The sequence below is a fragment of the Chinchilla lanigera genome, unplaced genomic scaffold (assembly GCF_000276665.1).
Source record: "Chinchilla lanigera isolate Chin_1 unplaced genomic scaffold, ChiLan1.0 scaffold00095, whole genome shotgun sequence".
Lineage (NCBI taxonomy): Eukaryota > Metazoa > Chordata > Mammalia > Rodentia > Chinchillidae > Chinchilla > Chinchilla lanigera.
Genome location: NW_004955496.1, coordinates 1,991,951 through 2,014,518, shown reverse-complemented (window position 1 = coordinate 2,014,518; position 22,568 = coordinate 1,991,951). Strand labels below are relative to the sequence as shown.

General features: G+C 48.8%; 1 protein-coding gene across 5 annotated transcripts in view; it reads right to left on the bottom strand.

Annotated features, from left to right (window-relative positions):
• Positions 1-21,096, bottom strand: part of Papss1 (3'-phosphoadenosine 5'-phosphosulfate synthase 1) — a 63,962-nt gene extending 42,866 nt beyond the window's left edge. The window contains exons 1-4 of one of the 5 annotated variants that reach the window (XM_013505422.1): positions 20,957-21,045; positions 20,069-20,196; positions 7,376-7,490; positions 4,294-4,529 (exon numbers count right to left, since the gene is read on the bottom strand). In XM_013505422.1, the coding sequence (XP_013360876.1) occupies positions 4,294-4,529; positions 7,376-7,487 (348 nt within the window). In that variant the 5' untranslated portion in view covers positions 7,488-7,490; positions 20,069-20,196; positions 20,957-21,045. Of the gene's footprint in view, positions 1-4,293; positions 4,530-7,375; positions 7,491-18,467; positions 18,568-20,068; positions 20,197-20,469; positions 20,592-20,956 lie in introns of those variants that run through there. The other 4 variants (XM_013505423.1, XM_005406213.2, XM_013505424.1 and 1 more) reach the window with 4 other exon arrangements.
• Between the last annotated feature and the right edge of the window lie 1,472 nt (positions 21,097-22,568).

The window sequence follows — 22,568 nt, the reverse complement described above, 5'->3', positions numbered from 1 at the left end:
GCAATAACAAGAACAAGCCAATCTCATCCATCAAAAACAAATAAACTAATAAATTGTGATGGTTTATATCTAGATGTCCCCCTAAAGCCTCCTGCACTCACAGTGGGGCTTTGGGGAGGTGACTGGGTTATGGGGGTGTGATACAGTAATTAGTCCACTGCTAAACGTGATGGTGGAAGGTGAAGGCTGGTTGAAGGAGGTGGGTCACTGGGGGCACAGCCTGCAAGAGTCTATCTCCCTCCTCCTCCCTTGATCTCTCTGCTTCCTGCCTGCCCTGCCATGGACTGCTTCTCCTCCACCACACCCTTCTGCCATGCCACCCTGCCTTGGAGCCATCCAGCTATGGACTGAAACCTCTAGAAACTGTGAGACGAAATAAGCCTTTCCTCCTTTAACTTGTGGGTATCAGGTATTGTGTCCCAGCAATGAAGAAAGTGCCAAGATAAAAATCATACATAAATTTTCCCTTCACCACATGCACTTTCCAGTGTATAAAATCCCAGGGCTCTCACTGCCTGTCACACGCTACCCCCAAGGTTTCCTACAACGTGTTCTCTATGCCTGGCTCCTCCTACATCACCACCACCTCCCCCAGCCCAGCGCCCACTGTACCATCCCAGAGCACTGTACCAGCTGCTTTCACAACATAAGCTACACCATCTCCACCAATACCTAAGCTTGAGCCTTACCCTTTTCTGAATCAAACACCCTCTCCCGACCTCTTCCTAACACGCCTTGATGGCCCACAGGTGTCTCGAACTAACATGTCCCAAAGGGAATCCATCTTCTTTCCTCCAAGCCTGCATTTCCTGTCAAGTGCACTGACCACGTCAAAGGGTAACAACAACACTCACCACATCTGAGGAGTCATGCTGGTTGCCTCCTGTTCCCCAGACACTCACAGGGTCATATGTCATGCAGATTTTAGTTCTATACACGACACCAACTCTGCGCGCTTCCCTCTCCTGGTCAGCCTCGTCTCTCTGGTCCGGACAGCATCAACAGCCTTTGCAGTGGTCCCCAGCTGCTCTAAGCCTCACTCTCCTAGTCCCAGGATAAGAGGATGTGACTCTAGCCATCCTGCTAAGCTCACCAGAGATTAGGACTAGGCTGAGGTACCAGACTAGCACTCACTGCTCTATTAATAATTTGTACTTACTTTAAGAACCAAGACACCCACTTCCAAGGTTCATACAGATGCACTCAAAAAACATCACCTAAGTGAATGAACAAACATGGCTGTGACTGGACAGAACAACCTACAAGCCCACTCCTGTCCCTCAAGGCTGTGTGGGCCTCTCACCTGTCCTCCCTGCCACACCCTAGGTCTCTCAGACTGTGGCCGGTGTTCCTCCTCTAGGAAGCCTTCCCTGCAGGGTGTGCTATAAGCTCACGAGCCCCAAATTCATCCCATCTCTCCTGTCCCCACACTGCCACCTGAACTCACTCCCTTCTCCTCAACAGAGCAGGTGCTACTGCCAAACTGGACACCATCTCGAGCGTCCTCCTGCCAGGCTCCCAAGGGGCCACCACAGGCGTGCAAACACAGGACAGCACCCTGCGTTGAGTCTCACACTGCCGCTCCTGCAGGGTAAGGACATCGTGGAGCCCCCCACGGTCCTCCTGCATGGACAGCGGCAGCCCAGCCAGGCCAGCCCAGACGCCACCCTCCTGCAGACCCGCAGTCGAGAACAGCCCTACCCTCATTCCACCATGACAGGGGCCATGTAGCACCTCTGCCAGCTCTCCACATGCTGGTCACAGACACACCCTCACCCTGTGCCTCAGGATATGGGAACTGCTCACAGGGCAAGGACAGAACTCGTGGGTTTCATTTCAGAACCAAGAGGCCCAGTTCAGTGGTATTAGAAAAGCACTCAAAAAGTACATATGAGTGAACAAACATGATCACAAAAAATATACAGAACCCACATTGCTTGGTTTAAGACAAATATTATCATGGGTTTTGACGTGCTCTAAATAGAACCTAAACCTCATTCCACTGCTCTTACAGACTCAGTCCACGAAGATCTCCTTGCTATAGAAACAGAGAAGAAGGCAGATCAGCAGGTGGCTCTCAAACAGGGGCTCTTGCCTTTAGCATTTTCCTGCAGTTACGAGTTGCCCACAAGGTACAAGAACATCACTGTTACTGTGTTTCCTTGAGAACTGTTCAGACCCCAGGATGCTGAGCCCTGTCTAACTGGCATTTCGTTTGATACACTTTACACCAATGTATTGACTCAGGACAATGAAAGTACCTAGTCCTCAGGAAACATTTTAGGGCTGCTGCGTGGACTCAACTAAGCCAAACTGTGTGAGGAACAGTCGACCTGATACTACAGACAAAATAAAATGTACAGCTCGAATTTTGTTTAAAAGATACCTATGGTCATCAAGATGTGACCTGGCTATCACCGAGGTCCACAACAGCCCACACTGTGTGTCCCAGGTGCAGTGTGTACGTCTATCTTCACTCTCTCCCTTTTTCTCCCAAGCTCGCTCTGCAAAGCCAGTTTCTCTCCCACTCTTCATTTTTGCTTCTCTAATAAACTCTGCCACTACTTTTTGCTTGTTTTGTTAAAAAATATATATATATATATAGGTATGTTTCAATGCTAGAACTGCACTACCATGACTTACGACACAACTGAATACGCCTCACACGTGAAGTCTGGGCGGAAGGCTGTGCCGCATGACGTACTATCTAATCCTCCGAGGAACCCCGCCTACCATTCAGGTGATACCAGAGCTCGGCAAGCTTAGTGAGCTCAGCGAGGCCACACAGCAGCAAGTGGCAGAGAGATTTCAGCCCATCTGTGTCCAAGTCCACAGCACCTGCCCTCACCCGTTATCTTAACTGGCTTACGCTTCAACAGCCAGGCTTCCTAAGGAAGTAAGATGCCGCTCAAGGACACCAAGCCTCTACTGCGTCATGAGGCCTGAGCTGGCGTCAGGATCCCAAAGACGGAACACGTGCAGCTCCAGCACTGCGGGAGCTGGGGTGCAGCACTGGGTGAGGGGCACGGAGTACAGGCTGGGTGTGTCTGGGCACAGAGCCTTGCTCTGCCAGTGCAGCGCATGACCCTGGGCGTGTGACACCTGGTTTCTCACGGCTACCTTCCTCACTGCAAGATGAAACGACCTGAGCTGATTACAAAAAAGCACCTTACAACACTCGCAGCAGGCAGTGCCTGCTCAGTATGAGCTGTCACTTTATCCAAACCTTGTTATCACCACCGCTACCGTGAGCAGTACCCATGAATGGGGACATCACAACACACTACGTTAAGGAACAGGAGCGGGGACACCAACCAGGGGCGCCCCCAAAAGAAGACATGGGGAAAGAAGGGTGCAAAGAAGTCCACTGACCTGGGGAGAGAAGCAGGAGGAGGAAAAAGAGCCCATCCAGTGGGGGCTGAAACCAAATCCTAGGGTAAGAAGCCCCGTGAGCTTTACAGAGAAATACAAAAAGGTGACACAGTATTGCTGCTAAGGTAGCAGAGGACTCCGGTGACAATAAGACAGAAGACCTGTGGGCACAGGCGTCATGGAAGGACACACATTAAGAAGCCTGGATAGGACTCCGTATGCGGGACATGGGGGCACATATCTATACTCCCAGCACTCGAGAGGCTGAGGCAGGAGGACCACGGCCAGCCTAGGCTATATGATGAGTTGAGGGCCCATCTGAACTACATACTGGGACTCTGTCTCAAAATACAAAAATTAAAAGGAAGAAAAAGAAGGAGGAGGGAGAGGAGGAGCAGCAGCAGCAGCAGGGAAAAGGAGAAAGAAGAGGAGGAGGAGGACGAAGAGGAAAAGGAGAGGAGGAGGGGGAAAGGTGAAAGAGTAGGAAGAAAAGGGGCAGGGGAGAGGGGAGGGGGATGAGGAAAAAGAAGAGGAGAAGGAGGAGGAGGAGGAGAGGGGGGTGAGAGGAGAAGGAGGCAAGGGGGAGGGGGAGGAGAAGGAGCAGGAATAGCAGCAACAGCAGCAGCAGCAGCGTGAATTTCCCCTGGTACCAGACAACTACTAAGTACTCACTACATATAGGCTTACTAACTTAAAAAGTCAAGCTTGAAACCATTTGGCCCCTGGCTGGAGTTCAGCTGTTATACTTCTGAGTTTTTTAGCAGCAGGTTTTACCAAAGCTGGAATCACTCAGGTGAGTCACAATGCAGAAACATCCTGGGTTACTCTAGTTTGCGCTCGGCCTCCCGGGTTCCCTCTTCAAGTCCTGCCCGCGCCATGCATCAGTGCGGGGCCCAGCTTGGTGTCCGCAGCCGCGCATACCTGCGTGTAAGGCGAGATGAAGCTGGTGATGCAGACCAAGCCCGCGTCTGCGAACAGCTTGGCCACCTCGGCGATGCGCCGCACGTTCTCCTCCCGGTCCTCAGGGCTGAAGCCCAGGTTCTTGTTGAGCCCCTGGCGAATGTTGTCACCGTCCAGGGTGTAGCACGGGATGCCATGGCAGACCAGGTGCTCCTCCAGGGCCATGCTCACCGTGGTCTTCCCTGCGCCAGACAGGCCTGGAACAGGGCAGTGCAGAGCAGTGACTGACAGCACTGGGACTAAGGACCGAGCAGCAGGCTGAGTCACAGGCGACAGCCACCTCCCCCAGAAACACACAAGCCTCCCCTGTCAGAAAACAGCCAGAAGCATTCGCTCTGGTGTTTGAATCTATGCCCAAGGGCACCCAGATGTCACCGATAAACATCAAAAGGGACGACTCTGGACTCCGCTGGGTAGCTGTACTCACCTTGTCTCTCATTAGCACTTCAGGAGTTCCTCGCTAAAGGACAGAGCTCTGGTCCCAAGACTAGGTCCCTAACTGAATTGGTCACTAACTAGGATATTATATACAGTCTGTATATTACAATACTCTGAACAAAGAAACGGTCAAAGGAAACTCCTTGATGACCTCACTTTTATTTGCCTAACTCTTACACACAGCATTGTGATGTATAACAGGACATAAAACTATAGTACTGCACAGTACAGTACAATCAGCAACAATTACTGTGTGAGCAAAGTGGACTACACAAAAGACACTGAGCTGGGCGTGGTGGTGCACGCCTGTAATCCCAGCATTCAGGAGGCTGAGGCAGGAGGATCACTACAAATTCAAGGCCCACCTGGGCTACAAAGTGAGTTCAAGCCCAGTCTGAACTGCACAGCAAGAACCTCTCAAAAAGACCAAAACATAAATAAAATAAAATTATAAAGTAAAATTCCAAGAGAACCAGTCATAGAAGACCCCACACTTCTTGTGAATTCTGACTACAAATTCTCACAGCACATACGGAAAAGTTCCGTGTGCACTCTGACACAGGTGGGGAAGGAGCCAGAGATACAGCACAGCACTCTTCTCTCTGGCCTTGCTCTGCCTAAAGCAGAAATCACAAGACCACAGCTCGCCAACCGGCAGGAAGGGAGCACCAGGGACAGAGGGAACTAAAGACTGTGACAGCCCAGAGCAAAACAATCCCCCAAAATCACTCAACAGTACCTAAAATCATTAGTGGGGAGACAAGCAGAAAATACCACAAAATAGAGCATCCAACAGTCTGCAGATCCATTTCCCCAGTTAACCTTCAGATACAACACAGTCCCAAACTAATCCCTACAGAGTTCTGGGAAACTGTTCAATCTATTACAAAACGTGTATGATAACACAAAAATGGGGTCATACTAAAAACACAACCCCCACACTACTGATGCAGGACAACGTCCAAGGGCGTACACTGCTATTCTTGAGACATCCGTGGAACAGATCCTGAGCAAGTGGAGACTGACACAGGACAGGGCTAGGTGAGGGTCCCAAAAAAAGGATTCCCTAGTCAATGCACATATGGGGGATGATGGATTACACACACAATACACAAAAATCAACTGCAGATGGGGACTCAAAGGAGAAAGCAAAACTTCTAAAAGGAGACTGAGGAAAGAGTATCAAATGGAAAATGAAAAGCTCCTGGCCAGGCATGCATCCATCCCAGTCACACAGGAGGCTGAGGCAGGAGGATCGCAGATTCAAGGCCAGCTACGTAGCTCAGTGGCAGAGTGCTTGCCTATCATGCACTTGCCTATTCAGTCCCCAGTGTTCCTAAATCAATCAACCAATCAAATAAACTATTAAGACCTGATTGAAATAAAGGGCTCAGGAGTGAACACACCATAGTAAAAGAAACGACACTGAGTACTGAATCAATTTACTTATACAACTAAAATACTTACAATTACAGAAATTTAAGGTGTTAGAACAGAATGTAAGTGCGACAACCCTAGACAACATAAAAGCAAGGCCTTACCAATCTAGACAGAGAAAAGAATGGGGAGATAGGAAAAATTGGAGTCATCTGCATCTCTTTCATATGTGCTCCCAGGGGTTGAACCCAGGGCCTTCACACTGAGCTATGTCCCCAGCCCTTCTTATTTCACAAGACAGGGTCCTGCTAAGTCACTGAGTTACTCAGGCTGAGCTCAAACTTGCCATTCTCCTGCCTCAGTCTCTCAAGAGTGCTGGGACTGCAGGTGTGAACCACCGCACCCAACTGCCTATATCTCCTTCCATAGAAAAACACGATGCCCTGTCTGCATCACGTAGTTTTAAAAATGAAGTTTCCTGATAATTGGCACCAAGTGCTTAGGTCTGGTCATATCCAGTGTTGACAGAGACTCTGGAAAACAGAGCCCATCCCACATGGCTACAGGCGGAATAAACTGATATAGAATGGCAGTGGGCAACCCGGCAAGACGGAGCAGAACTTTAAACACAATTTCTCTATGTGAAAGGATCCAGCATTTTTTCAGCTTGTCCCCTAAAACTGGGATCAATCTACCCTCCTCCCAGCCTGCTGTGGCTGAGCCCAGAAAGAGACCCTGGGAAAACCCCAGCAGGGGACGATCGGAGGCCAAAGCAAAGCTGAAAGATGCAAACTGCATGGACTCCCCCGACCCTCCTCCTTTCTCTCCGTGCAGTTTACACTGCCAGTTTCCTCGAGCGGAATCAGGGTCACATTTGCAATCAAAGTTTAATTTAGTGTAGCATCTACTGAAGGAGTGTCTTAAGATGCATTCTGGGTTTTCTTCTTCATTTACCAGCAATCCCAAAAAGGAAAGGAATTACTGGAAAGGAATGTGTTATGATAAAGCAACCATGTCAGATATATGCTGTCTTTGCTCCGACTGTAAGAACAGAGCTCGAAAGTCAATCAGCGGAAACCTACAGCCCATCTGTAACACCGCCTTTCTGCATTTTAACGTTTATTCTTATTTTTATTCGTACAAGTTAGCAGCACATCATGACTGCATCCACAACAGAGAGGGGGTCCCAGTACAGAGCACACCTCACTCCCCGCCACCCCGACCATACCTGTCAGCCACACTGTGCACCCGCGGAAGCCGCCCCTCGTGCCCACCACTTGCCCTCTCTTGTTCCTGCTGACATGGTGGGCTTGGTACGTGACATTGGTCGCTCTCTGCATCCCCTGGAAGAAAGAAAAAAAGCATTCAGGTCTGTGTCCTTGAGAAGGTAAACACAGGTTCCTTGCAAACATATAGTTGATACCCTCAGTGTAACATGCACCTCCCCGGAGTCCTGAAAAGAAAATCAGCCGCACTGGTTTTCCTCAGGGAGCTGCTGTGACCTTCAGGTTTTCCATACACAGATGAACATAATCTTCACAGCGTAGTGAAGCATTTATGGATGCAGACGTTAACTCTGAGAAGAGCCACACACTTGCCAAGCCCCCAGGACTAGTGAGTGGAAGACTTCTCAGCCTGGGGCTGGGGCCAGGCCAGAGCCCAGAGCCACCGAGCTCGCCTGGCCCGTGGTAGCCCAGACACTGGGGCTAGAGGAGCCAGCCTGGCACCAGCACCATGGTAGAGTCTGGGCCCACATCTCTGGGCGCTGGGTCACTCACTACCCACTCCTATCCCAAGCAGTGACATCAGCCTCCAGGCAGGAGCCAGGGCAGGGCTGGGGTGCGGAATGTGGCTGTCCCTCCTGCTCTTCCACTTCTGTGCCCACCCCGTGCTGAGTGGCGCTCCCGCTCTTGGCTTCCTTAGCTCAGGAAGGTGCAGCTGTGTGCACACACACGTGGCTGTTCAGTTCATGCTTCCGCAAGGGGACAAGCACGGACACTCCAAGATCCCAGAAAGAATCGGACTGTTTTAAAAGCAATAAATTCCTATCTAGATCGTCAGCTTCCACACAGAGCCTCTAAACCTGCTCTGCCCATGAAGCGGTGTGAGGCGAAGTTCTCCTTCACAGGTGCCCCCATGGTCCTGCTCAAGACCTAGTCTCCTGCCCATCCCAGCCATCTGCTCGCTCCCCAGGGCTGGGAAACTCTCTGAGGCCCAAGGGATGGCTGACACCTTTCAGGCATACCACAAAAGCACCACCTCTCCTCCAACGACCATCTCATTAACACATGGATTTCCAATAAAATTATATGTTTAACAGTTAATTATGAAAAATATATACGACAGTGAACCCAGTTCTTTTTCGTAAACTGATGAAGCAAACCAAACTTACCAGCTTGGCGCTTGTAAGAATTTAAAATAAAACAGGCTTGACACACAGCCCTGCATCCCCGGAAAGTGGGAGCAGCTCAGGAGCCGCAGCACCCGGTCCTGCAGCTGGGGAGCACAGGGCAATGCAGAAGGCACAGAACGTCCCTGCCCTGTGCTCCGCGGAACCTGTTCCACCCACTCATCTTGCCGCAGGATGTTTCCAAGTTGCCTTGCTCTTGGGCAAGAATTTTAATTTGGTTTAACCCTAATAAAATAGCTTCCGCTTTATTATTAGATTGAACCAGAATAAATGAAAATCACCTGACAAGCTATAATCCGCCGAGGTTTAGATGAGAAAAAAATACAAGGTAAGCAGAGACTGTCTGGCTCCATCACTGAACAGAGCTCACCAGGAGCTGCCTGCCCACTACGGCGGAAGTGTAGTCTAGGGATAAGGAAAGGAGGCTTGCTCTTCAGGTCTCTCAGGTCAGATTTAGAAATAAACCTGAATCTGGAGAATTCCAAGATAGACAGAGGTGCCCGGCGTTTACCTCATGCAGAAAGGACCACTAAAGCAGACAAATGAAGACCACATTTCAGGGGGAGAGGTGGAGGAACCGGAACTCAGCAGCGGAGAGAGTAGTGGCGGGAGACAGAACAAGCCCCGGATGAGCTTAGCTCTGCCGCTGGGGACCTCGCCACAGGACACCCTGGCAGATATCATCGCCAGAGATGCTTGGATTCCAGCCACAGGAGGTTCCAGTCATCACAGCCGGGCAGAGGGCAGCAGCCCGGAGTCCGCAGGGCAGCTCTGTCTAGGAAGGGTACTTGCTGTCTCCTGCTCCTGACCCCAGATGTACTAGCTTGAGCGAGGTGCCACCATGGAAAGAGTCACCGCCGCAGCCCCTGCTACCTAAGAGACAGGAGCCTGGCCCCATCCATTCCACTACCCTCACACAGAACACAGCACCTCAAAGCCTAACAGGACTCAGCTACACAGTAGGGATCCCAGCACCCAAGGCCAGACAGAGTCTTGAACATGGTAACAGGTGGCCCACACAGCAGGAAATGTCACCCCATCACCTGAGAAGATCAGGACTGCACATCCTGGGGCTGGAGCCCGTCCTTATAACCCCAGCCTCCCAGTGCTGCGACCACCACTCACCACCACAGGGCATGGCACATGGCTGCCACAGTCCACACCTGTCCCTGCCGGAGGGTCCCACCAACAGGAGGATCTGCCCCTGCCAGGCCTGAGGACTTCCCCTATGGGTCACTGGCTGAGGTGAGATCAGCATTCAGGAAACACTCCCCAGAATCCTGGTCATACACCCAGCCACCTCCACCCACTGCAAAGTCTCACAGCTGCCTCCACCAGCACCTGGGGTCTCCACCAAGTTGCTCACAGCTGCCAGGGAGGGCATCTTGGGTGAGGAATACGCACAGAGATTACATGTATGTGCCCACTCAGGACCACAGCTAAGCGCCACATCCAAACAACACTCTATAACACATGAACAGACAATCCATAAAATCAGAAGAGGCGACTGCTAAGTCAGAAGTGCACACAATGATGCATGGCCACAGGGGCTCGGAGAGGCAAGGAAACAAGAATCATGACACCCTAAAAACAGGGCGATCCCCAGACACAAGTTCCACAGTACAGAAACCTAAGAAGTGTACAAAAAAGCAATTCGGAATAATGAGCCTAAGCAACCTGAGATGCAAGAGCAGACAGACAGGAAATCCAACAAAAGGAGGAAAACAATTCATGGCTGGAATGAGAAATCCAAGAGAGACAGGCGGTAGAAGAAACCTGGCGCTCAGCAATTCAATCAGCTAAAAATAAATCCAACTCAGAGCTTCCACAACGCAGTATGTTGAGAAAAAGAATTTCTGAACTTGAAACAACTCAGATAAAAACCACAGACGAGTGAAGAAACCCTACAAAACCTATGAGACACCATTAAGTGAACCAAGATTGGCATTAAGGATATGCAGAAGGCAGGCATAAAAAACCTAGTCAATAAAAACTTCCCAAACCTTGTGTAAGAAGTAGTCACCCAAGTCTAGCAGGGTCAACGAACCCCTAGAACAGTTTTTAAAAGGCCCTCCGTGGCATGTTCTAAACCGTCAAAGTCCATGGTAGAGAATTCTAAAAACAGTAAGACAAAAGTACCTTATCACATATAGGGCCCTGAACCCAGTTAGACTATCAGCAGATTTCTGAGCAGAAGCATTACAGGTGAGGACAGATGACATATCTTAACTTCTTTTTCTTCTTCTTTTTCTCTTTTGACTTTTCGAGGCAGGAACTCACCATGAATTCCAAGTCAACCCTGAACTCACTATGTAGCCCAGAATGGCCTTAAACTCTCAGAGATCCTCCTGTCTCAGGCTCCCGAGTGCTGGGATTACAGGGATGCACCACCACATACAGCTCTAAATTCTAAAAGGGGTTGGGAGGGAAGCTGCCAACAAATATACCCAGCAAAGTTACCTTTCAAAAGTTAAGAAGAAATAATGACTTCCTCAGACAAGCAAACTCCAGGAGTTCAGCATCAGTAGAATGTTTCCATAATGAATGGTTAAAGAAGCCCTACGTCAGTCAGCAAAAGGATGAAAACGGCCAACATGACAACCAACACATGAGAGAACAAAACTCACTGCTCACTGGTACAGCAGACACAAGAATGAGAGAATCAACGTTATCACTGCAGAGAACAACCAGGCCCCCGAAAAATAAGACCAAAAGGAACAAAGAACATACAAAAAAGTTAGAAAACAACAAAATGGCAGGAAGAGATCTGCACTTATGAATAGCAACCTTAACGTAAACAGCTCAAATTTCCTAACAAAGAGACAGAGTGGCTGAATGGATACAAACAAGTACTAAGGATGGGCTGCTGAGAAGGGACTGACTTCACCAGCAAAGACACCAGGCTGGAAGTGAAGGAGTGGGAAAGATGTTCCAAACAGAAGTCAATCGATACAAGCAGGAGCAGCTATCTTAATATTACATAAATGGACTTCCAGACCCAGAACTATTCAGAGATAAATATCACTATATAATGACAAAGTGATCGATTCAACATGAAAAACAGCAATTTTATATACACAAGCACCCAATGCTAGAGCACCAATTGCATAAAGTAAACTTTATTAGAAGACTCCAATGCAATAGTTAGATTATGCAGACCAAAAGCATCAAGGAAGGAACGCTGTGGCACACTGCAGACCCAGCAGACTAACAGACTCTCACAGAACATCTCAGCCAGCAGCAGCAGAAGTCTTTGTTGTCATCTGCTAGCACATGGAACACACTACGGACAGAACACATGGCTCACAAAATAAGGACCAACAAATTAAAAATAAATCAAAATCATATTAGCCAGATGTGGTAGCACATGCCCGTAATCCCAGCACTCGAGAGGCTGAGGCAGGAGGATCATTCCAAGTTTGAGCCAACCTGAGCTACAAAGTGAGTTCAAGGCCAGCCTGAAGTGAATAGTGAAACCCTGTCTCAAAACGACAAAGAGACCAAACAAACAAAAAACCTCGTATTATATATCCTCTCCAACTACAAAGGAATAAAACCACAATCCAATGACATAAGAAACCTTAAAAAATTGTAAAAACACATGGAAAGTAAACAATGTTCTTAACTTACCAAGGAGGTAATGAAGAAATCCAAAGGGGAATTATAAAATGTCTTGAAAAAAATGAAAATGGAAATACAACCTACCAGATCTGCAGGATTCATCAAATGCAATAGTAATAAGCAAATTTAAAATATTAAATGGCTATATCAAGAAAATAGAAAAATTTCAAATAAATAATGCAGTTTAAGGAAGCAGAAAAACAACAAATCAAGTGCAAAATTAATAGAAGAAACAAGATCAGATCACAAATAAATAAAATACTTTAAAAACAAAATAGTTCGTTTTTTTCAAAAGATAAAATCAACAAACCACTAACTAAGCTAATGAACAGAAAAAAGAGAGATGACCATAATAAAATCAGAGATAAAGAGAAGACATTCCAAGTAGCACCACAGAAACATACAGAATCACCAGGGGCTATTATGAACAACTGGGCCATCAATGTGAAAACCTAGAATGGATAAATTTCTGGACACATATGCCTTACCAATATTAAGCCACAAAGCTAAGAGAAAACCTAAATAAAACAGTAACATGTAGTAGTAAGATTAAGTCAGGAGTAAAAAGGTTCCCAATAAAAGTTCCCGTGGCTCCACTGCTGACTTCTATAATACATTTTGAAATTCCCAAAAAGGCAAAGTAGAATTCCACCAAACTCATTCCATGACACTAGTTTTATCTTGATACTAAAACCAGACAAAAATAACAACAAAAAAGAAAACTGCAGACCAGTATCTCTAACACGTACTAGATATCACTGTCCCAGCACTCCGGAGCCTGAGACAGGAGTATCCAATACTGTGGATAGATGCAAACATTCTCAACAAAATACTAGCAAACAAAATCCAGCATTCCATCAAAAGATTCCACACCATGATCAAGTGGGATTTACCCCAAGGATGCATGCATGGGTCACCAAGTTCAAATCAATAAGCATAACACCACACATCAACAGAACAAAGGACAAAAACCTTATAATTATCTCAACAGATGCAGAAAAAGCATTAAACAAAAATTCAAAATCCTGTCGTGATAAAACCCTCAAGACAGCAGGTATAGAGGACACAGCTCAAGGTGACACAGATTGCATATGATAGACCCCAGCCAACACCATGCTCAGTGGTGCAGCACCAGGAGTCCATGTTCACCATTCTCTTCAACACAGTACCAGAAATCTTAGCCAGAGTAATTAGAGGGAGGAAAAAGGCCTCCAGACTACAAAGAAGGAAGTCAAATTAGCCCTGTTTGCAAATGACAGAAGCTTACATGTACAAAACCCTAAAGCCTCCACCAAAACTATGGACATATTCAACAAAGATTCCAGATACAAAATCAACACAAAAAAAGTAGCATTTCATATACTAATAACAAACTAGCCATAAAGAGAAATCAAGAAAACAATCCTATTCATAATATCTGCAAAAATATAAATAAAATATCTTTAAATAAATTTAACTAAAGAAGAGATCTCTAAAATGAAAACTGTAGAACACAACAAAAATTCATAGAGGAAATTTTTAAAAGTAGATATTCCTTGCTCAGGGACTGGAAAAATCAATACTGTCAGTAATCCACCCAACTTCAAAACATACTATAAAGCAGTAATAATCAAAACAGCACAGAAATGGCATAAAAACAGACACTTGGATCAGTGGAACAGATAAAAGATGCAGGAACTACAAGAAGTGCATTCAGCCATCTGATCTCTGTCAAAGGGACCAAAATCATACACTGGAGGAAAAGTAGTATCTTCAATAACTGGTGCTGCAGAAACTGGCTGTCTACATGCAGAAGATAGACTGTAGACCCATATCTCCTACCATGCACTAAACTAAAATCAAAATGGATCAAAGACATAAATATTAAAACAATTTGCTAGATGATAAAATAGGTAAAATTTTATAAATAAGCACAGTTAAGGAGTTTCTGAGTGGAACTACAATTGCACAAAAAAGTAACATCAAGAATCAGCAAATGAAATTATATCAAATTAAAAAGCTTCTGCACAGCAAAGGAAACACAAAACAGAGTGAAAAGATAACCTACAGAATGGGAAAAAACTTTTGCTAGCTACTTCTCTGATAGAGAACTAATATCAAGAATATAAAAAGAACTGAAAAAATGAGACCTCTCAAAATAAAAGATCTCATCAAAAACTGAGCAACTGAAATGAACTGATACTTCTCAGAAATATAAATGGCCAATAAATGCATGAAAAAATGCTCAACACTTGCGGCCATCAGAGAAATACAAATTAAAACAATATTGATAGTCTACCTTATTCCAGAAAGCATGGCTGTCATCAAAAGATCAAACAGTAACAAATGCTGCTGAGACTATGGAGGAAAAGGAACCCTTCTACACTGCTAGTGGGACTGTAAGCTGGCACAACCACTGTGGAAATCAGTATGGAGAGTTCTCAAGAAACTAGAACTAGAAAATCCATTTGACCCAGGTATTCCTCTTCTAGGTATCTTCCAAAAAGAGTTAAAGACATCAGATTAGAGTCGTCCATGCACACCCATGTTTATAGCAGCACAATTCATAAGAGCTAAACCTTGGATGCAGCCTGTGTGTCCATCAACAGATAAATGGAAAACAAAATGCGGTATTTACACCCAATGGAGTACCACTCTGCCATAAAGCAGGATAAGTTTGACTCATTTATAGGAAAAGGGATGCAACTTGCAACCATAATATTAAATGACACACTAGTGTAAATATCACATGGTTTCTTATATGAAAAACACAAAATACAAATAATTTAAAGTAAAAGACAATAGGAAACAGGGAGATAGATTTTTTTGCAAATGGGAAGGGGATCTACAGATGGAGAGGGGACAGGAAAGAGAATTAAAGAAAATTAAGTACATGTACCTACTTCCTCAGATGTACTGCAAACATACACTAATGAAAGAATAAATATTAAAAAGGGTTGTGTCTATATGTACACCTGCGTGTGCATATATACACACAATAAAATAGTCAGTCATAAAAAGGATGAAATTCTGTCACTTGTGGTAACATGGATAACTACAGGACATTACATCAACAGAACCAAGCAGGAGCACAAAGAGAAATACTGCATGTTTTCACTCATTTGCGGAAGCTAAAAACAACATGAAAGTGGAGACGCGAGGTTCCTAGCAGCTAGGAAGAGGAGGATGAGGGTGGATTGTCAGTGCCAAAGCTCCCTCTAGGACAGAAGCATTCTATAGCTCTAGCACACACTGGGACTGGAGTCTGGGCAATGAATGCTGCATTCCAAAATAACTAAGGAGAGGAAACTGCAGGGTCCCACCAGGTAGAAACGCAGTCTCCAAGCGGAAAGAAATGTGAGTCACAACAATCGGATACAGGGATCCAATTACTCCTCTGCACTCCATAAATAAGTACCAATGTTCCATGACATTGAAAATAAAACTTTTTTTAAAACAAGCGACTGCCTCATTCTCCTAGCTCTGGATTTTCAGGGTCAGTCAACACTTCAAAACTACTAGAGTTGTAAGGTGGTGGGATTCTGCCTAAATTTGAAGAACTTAATGCAATCTCTCCCTCCCCTTTCTTCTTCTTCCACACACATTCCAGCCGCATTCTGCCCAGAATTCTGCTAAGAAATAAGACATGAGCAACCCACTCCGGGCCAAGAGTGAGTCATTTCCTTCCAAGCCTAAAGTTCTGTTCTCAGAGTCTTCAATGGCCTGGTATCTGTCTGCAGAAAAAAAACCAGGCTGGTTGTTTCCAACCACAGAGAATGTTTTCTAGAAATATCTACTAGCTTGGTGCCAGTGTGAACACCAGGAGGTCCTCAGCATTGCTGCCCACATCATCTGTGTTATTTGTGGATCATTTAATACTTGTAATCTTTCTGGACATACATGTATATTTATTTCCTTGGGCGAGTCAAAGACCATGACGTGTAACTCTTGGTATTTTCTACAATGTCTAATCTTTGTTCTGGTTCCTAGTCAAGGTTCCATAAAAGTTAAATGCAAGGCATGTACCCTAAAAGATGGTCTGCTTTTCCTTCCAGCTTGTAAAAGGCAGGATGATTGACACTGGAATCTTCAGCCCAGCAAAACTGGGACAATGAATGCATTTAATTCTTTCTACAATGAGCAATAATTCACAATCAGTCCTGTCACCAGGCTACATGACCACTTACATTTCTGATCTGCATCTTCTAAGCATTCTAGCAACTCCTGCCCACACCCTGCACTGTTCCGTTTGTGGGAACATCCACAAGGTGAGAGACAAGGACAGGAGCCACAGCTGGGGCTGGGGAGGGTGGAGGCAGAGCCGGAGGCCGGCCACCATGGGACAGGTGGCTCTGGAGTGCAACACTGGTCAGTGGGCTGCACCGCGATGCGTGAACTCACAGCCACTGAGCTGCAAGCTTATGCCACCGTGGGGATGGAGCCAAACGCCAGAAAGCTGACAGGACAGACATGGCTGCAGCTGTGTCCACGTCCACCTGCCTTGGGAACTGGAGTCCACATATGACCTTGCACTGCTACTCCTCCACCAGCTGCTGTGGGTCAGGAGCGGGTCAGGGAAGGATACCACAAGCTGACCAGCGCTGACAAGGACCACCACCACTGCCCAGCCAACCCCACCACACAGCATGGAGCCCTGGGCACCCTGACCCCGTTTCAGCCAGAATCCCCGTCACCAACCCCAGCCCGAATGCTGGCCCTGTAGGCCCCGGGCGGCCTGCTGCCTGGTGCAGCCCACCACAAGGCCACCTGGCAGCCTCTGCCCTCAGCCCTGCAGCTCACTGCCCACCGTGCTTGCTGTGTTTGGGTCCTCTACTGCACACCACCACCATCCCTGTGCCCACCGCAACAGCCTTGTGCGGAGGAAAGCAGTTCCTACAAGTGTCTGAAGTAATCTCCTTACCACGGCGTGAGTGTCAAAAAGAAAAGTGACGGCTTCATCTGAACTAGTGATAGCCAGCTTTTGTATCCAAGCTTCCACCACTGCAGGCCCAAACAACCACAAGCAGAAAATACAGAGTCCACCAAAAATACATACACACTCATCTTCTTAGTGTCAGGATCTCCCAGGCGCTCAAGGACAGAAGCTCAACACTGCCTCTGACCACCCCAGCCCGACACTCCTTGCATTCCAGCTTCCCCGGCCTGCTTCAGTCTCACCCTGTCCCAGTCCTCCTCAAACCCAGAATGGGCCATTGACTTTCCAGAAAGGGCAGCCAGCGAGTAAGGCAGTGGTGGCGAACCTACAGTACATGTGCCGCAGCTGGCTGTATGCATTATTGAAAGCTCTGAAAGGTTCGCCACCACTGGTATAAGTGGGCAAATTGTTTGGGAAAGGCAGAATTGGCAGAAGGAACCACAGCGCTTTAAATGTATTAATTTATTAAACCTCCCTATCACCCTAGGAGGCGCGCAGTATCAGCCCCGCCAGAAAGTTGCTTCTGGAAAGCCCACTAATACACAGAGAAGGGCCCCAAAGCACAAAGGCGTTAAGGGGACACGTCCAAGGTCACCCGCATGGTATGTGACAAAATGTAATGTGAATCTGCCATGCAAGCTGAGCTAGGCTAAGATATTAATATGTTACCTAGGGATCTTCAATATCAGAAGCACCCAAGCCACCTGGCACCCACCCCCAGCCCATCCAGTGGGATCAGCTCAGTGTAGAAGCAAAACACTGCAATGAAGTGTGACCGTGATCCTGTGAAAACACAGGGCAGCGCGGCACGACAGAGGCGCGCAGAAATGCAGCCTGCGAGTGGTGGGCGTGGGCACAGCAGGGCCACAAGTAGCCTGCATTAAGGAAACAGCCTGAGAGCTGCAGGATTCGGCCGCGGATGGCTGGAGGAAGGAAGGCATCAGATCACCCAGCCAGAGCAACACGGAGAGTCACAAGGGCCCCAGCATCTCCTGTGGGAAGCCGGGCCCAAACCCACAGCAGGGAGTTGAAGCAGGGGACTGGGCCGAACAGGATTCAATACAAAGTGGGTCAACGACACCCGAGTCTTAGCTGAGAGCCCCAGCTTCCCTCAGCTGGATGGACACATGGAAACTGTCCCCCTGGAGAAAGACCCAACCACAGGGAACAGCACTCAGGACATCAGACACGACCAAGCAAGGAGCCTGTTGGATTTTCTTCTTCACCGCCCTCACAGGCACAGGGAGAAACCTTCCTGAACAACTGAGAACAGTCCCAGGGCCGTGACGCCATGGCCTGCTGTCTCCTGTGAAGCCACTCCCGCCCTGTACTTGCTCCATAACAGGAAGTATCACCCCAAGCTTAGTACTTCACCTCGGGCAGCAATGCTCTGTATTGTCCAACTCGAGTTTCACCATCCAAGCCCGACTTCTGACCTCAGCCCAACTCATCTCTGAAACTGTAGCGTCCGTGTGTCCCTCCTGAGTCTCTGAATGGTGTGTGTTAAGTCTGAGACACACTCCGGATTTGAAGGTACAAAAAAAAGATAGAGTAGCATATTAGTCATTTTATAAATAGTACGGAGCTTATATTTACATTGAAAAAGCATTTGTACTGAAATGGTAGCATTCTGGATAAATTAAGCTAAATACAAAATATTACTGAAATCTATCTCACCTGTTTTTTTTTTATTTTTATAATGTGGCCTCTAGAAAATACAAGTTACATACATAGGTGGCTCACACTTCTATTGGACAGGACTGTTCTTACAGACACTCTACGAAGGCCGTCCCTCAAACGCAACATGCTTTTAAACAGACAGCAAAAGGAAAGAGTGGGAAACAGTGAGAGAGATCTGTGTGTAAACAGGAAGGGAACCAGGAGATGCAGGCAAGGGAGGGGAAAGTAAAAAGAATGAAGACAGGGCTGGGGATATAGCTCAGCGGCACAGCACCTGCCTGGCAAGCACGAGGTTGTGAGTTCAATTCCTGGTACCAAAAAGACAAAAATGAATTCAAAAGAATGAAGATGTGCTATGTACACGCACCAACTCCCTGTGAGGGAGTAACCACTATGTACTGCATGTGGGGACTAATAAAAATAAAGTATTTTTTTTAAATGCAACATGCTTACAATTTGCCCTGCCAATAACCAGCTGTGTGGCACTTCCCTCAGTAAAACAGAGACACTAAATGTAATAAAGAGGCTGATAGCTAACTCCTTCCATCTTCACAGTATCTCGGCCAGGCTGTGGGGTTATAAACGCGCAGAAGGCAGACAGAACTAAAGTGACGGCCAAAGGTTACATGATCACAAACAGTGCAGCTTGGATGTGAAGCCAGTCATTACCTCCTGGGTCCGTGCTTTAACTACTGCGTCCATCCCGGAAATGTTGCAAAAATTCAACCATTAACATAAGTAAAACATTGCAACCTGTCTCCCCGCTGCCTAGGATCAAAACTCCAACACTATCTGTAAGATGCATGCCCTTGTCATCCTGCCATCTGTCCTTCCTTCCTTAGCGCCTCCTGTCCCCACGGCCACCAAGCCAACCTGTGGCCTGCGCCCTGGGATGAGCAACCCACAGGGACTGGACTCTGGACGGTGATCATGGCCAGAGGGACCGCCAATCTGTAACTCATCCACCACTTTCTCTGATTCCAACCTTCCTGGTCCAAGGACATCTGGTCCCTGGTCAGTTGATTTAAGTCTGTGAGAAGTAGGAAGACAAAAAATGTACAAGGCTCAGAAAATTCAGAATCCTAACCCGATCTTTCATAATCAGAATCAAGTCCTAACTCTGAGGCGAAACATTCACACCTGCACACCCCAGCGGGGCCCTACCTGCTGCACCCACCTGCACCCCAGGTACCCCACAGCAGTCAGGAAAACAATTCCTCCTCCAGCACTCATGCATGCACCCCGCCGCTGCACCTCAAAATTCTCTGCCTCCACAACACCCAGGCCCAACTAACCTCTCTTCCAAACTGCAGTGAGAGTCGGTCCTACACTGACTCGCGGACACCCTCATCGCCTGGCTGAGATCACAGCCCCAGCTTGGCACAGGGTCCCCCGATTTCCAGCTCCAGCTCCGGTCAGGTCTCTAGGGAGAGCACACACTAGTCTTGCAAACGGCATCACAGATAAACGCGCTACGGCAGTATGCGGGAAGTGACCGAGTGCCCCGCCGTGCACTGTGCGAAGGAGCAGGACCAGCTCCGGGTCTGCCAGGAACCGGGCTCGGGTGGGCACGGCCTGCGGATGGAGCAGCCGCTCGCAGGGTCCTCCCCAACCTGCCCGCCGCCACCCTCCCCGGGGACGGGGAGTTCTACCCCAGCCACAGACGGGGACCGCGGCCCTGCAACGGAGCCTCCACCTGCAACAGCTGCGGGCCAGCGCGAGGGGCGATCTGCACGGCTGCGGGGACTTAGGGGCGAGCGCAGGCTCAACGCGATGTCGGTCCGAGCGGGCAGCGGGGATCCGGCCCCGCCTGCGAGGGGGAACCGGTGCTGAGCACAGCGCGGCTCAAAACGGCAGCGAGCAGGCTGCGCCCGCCCACCTCCAAAACCAGGAGGATGAGCTGGCCTACGGAGAGGCCCTGGCTCCATCCCCAGCATCACAAGTAAATAAATAATACATCAATTAATTCATTAATTTAACTGTGTTTTTTGCCAAGCGCGGTGGTGCACGCCTGTCATCCCAGCACTCTCAGAGGCTGAGACAGGAGGATAGCAAGTTCGAGCCCAGCCCGGGCAACTAAGCGTGACCCGCGTCTCAAAATAAAATGAATTAAATTAGAGGTCTGGGAGGGCGCCCGGCGCGCAGCCCCCCGGGAAGGGAGCCCTCCGCGGGCCGCCGCTCACCCAGCTCTGCGCGCCGTGGCCCAGCTTCGCCTTCTTGCACAGGCTCCCGGGCAGCTCCATGGCGAGGCGGCGCGGGCTCGGAGAAGTGGGCGGTTCGGGCGGGGTTCTGCGCGCGGCGCGATTTGGGCGCGCGCACGCGCTCGTGCTCGCCACCCCGACGGAGCGACACGGCGGCGGCGCAGACGCAGTGGTTTTGGGCCCGGGGGGGCGGGGCGATGAGAGTGGGGGCGGAGCTTTCACGCCCCGCCCGCGCAGCGCGCCTGCTGCTCCCCTCTGTAGGGAAGAAGGGACGCCGCCCTGAACATGGGCGGGTCGCCCCGGCGCAGCCGCGCTGAGCATGCGCAGAGGGTCGCTGCGCGTCCAAGGTGCCGCGGCTGGAAGTACCAGGCCTGTTCCGACTGCTTGGGGACACTGAGCTGGTCTCCTGCTCTGCCAGCTCTTCCTCCGCAAGACGGGCCACGTGTTTTCCAGGCTTTCGAAAAGAAGAATTAGGCTGGGAATCCTGCTCCATGCCTACAAGCACCGCACTCTGGGAGGCTGAGGCAGGAGGATCACAAGCTCGAGCCCAGCTGGAGCAACCAAGCAATTTATTGAGACACTGTCTCAAAATAAAAAATAAACACTGGGATGTAGTTCAGTGCGGAGGCCGTGGGTTCAGTCCTCACTACCGCAAAAAATAATAATTTACTGAGCGCTCGTTCTTCCCGTGTTGCACTTTCCTTTAGAATTCCACTTGATGCCTAATTTTTCTAAAAGTCAGGGCTCCATTCGTTGACGTCAGTTATTTTCTCGGCCAGACTTAGTGCTTATTTGTAAGGGGCCCCGCTCCCTATCGGGCGACTTCTGTGCAACATACTCACCGACTCCATAGCTTCCCAGCTGCTCAGCAAAGCCTGTCCATGCCCCTTGGGGACCCAGGGCCACAAGCTCCTGTGAAGGGTACTTCCGGCTCCCCTGTCAGGAGAGTGGACAGGCCCCCCGCCCATCCCATGTCCCTGAAGGCAGTGTCACAGCTTGCCCCTGCTCCTGGAGTCGTTCGCAGGTCTGCCCCTCCTCAGCCCGGCTGCCCGACACACACATGTAAACACATCCATGCACACTCAAGCACACACACATGCACACATGCAAGCACACACGTGCACGCACATGCACACACACAACCACCAGGCCAGGGCTGCCGCCGCTCAGCCAACAAGTCAGCCCCTGTGATTAACTGCACTGCCGCTGGGTCCTGCACCCAGAGTGCCCCCTGAGCCCCTCAGCCCCAGACCCCATTGCTGGTCCCCATTCTTTCCTAATGCCGCCTAAGGGACGAAGGCTGTGCCTGCAGATTCGATCCCTTCCTCTGGCCTAGGAGGGGTGGGGAGCTGGGTATGCCCTAGGCCTGAGGACGTTTAGAGAAGCCACATGTCTCTAAAGAAAACAACAAAATTCTAAACTTTCCGCTCTGAGGTGCCTGTTACAGGGGAGGAAGGAAGGGGAAACGGTTTTCTGCAGCCACACAAGCAAGTTGAGGAGGGCAGAGCCCTGGAGGGCGCCACATAATAGTAATCCATTTATTCTCTGCATCTCCTCCTCCTGCTCCTGCCCCTGCCCTGCCCCTGCCCTGCCC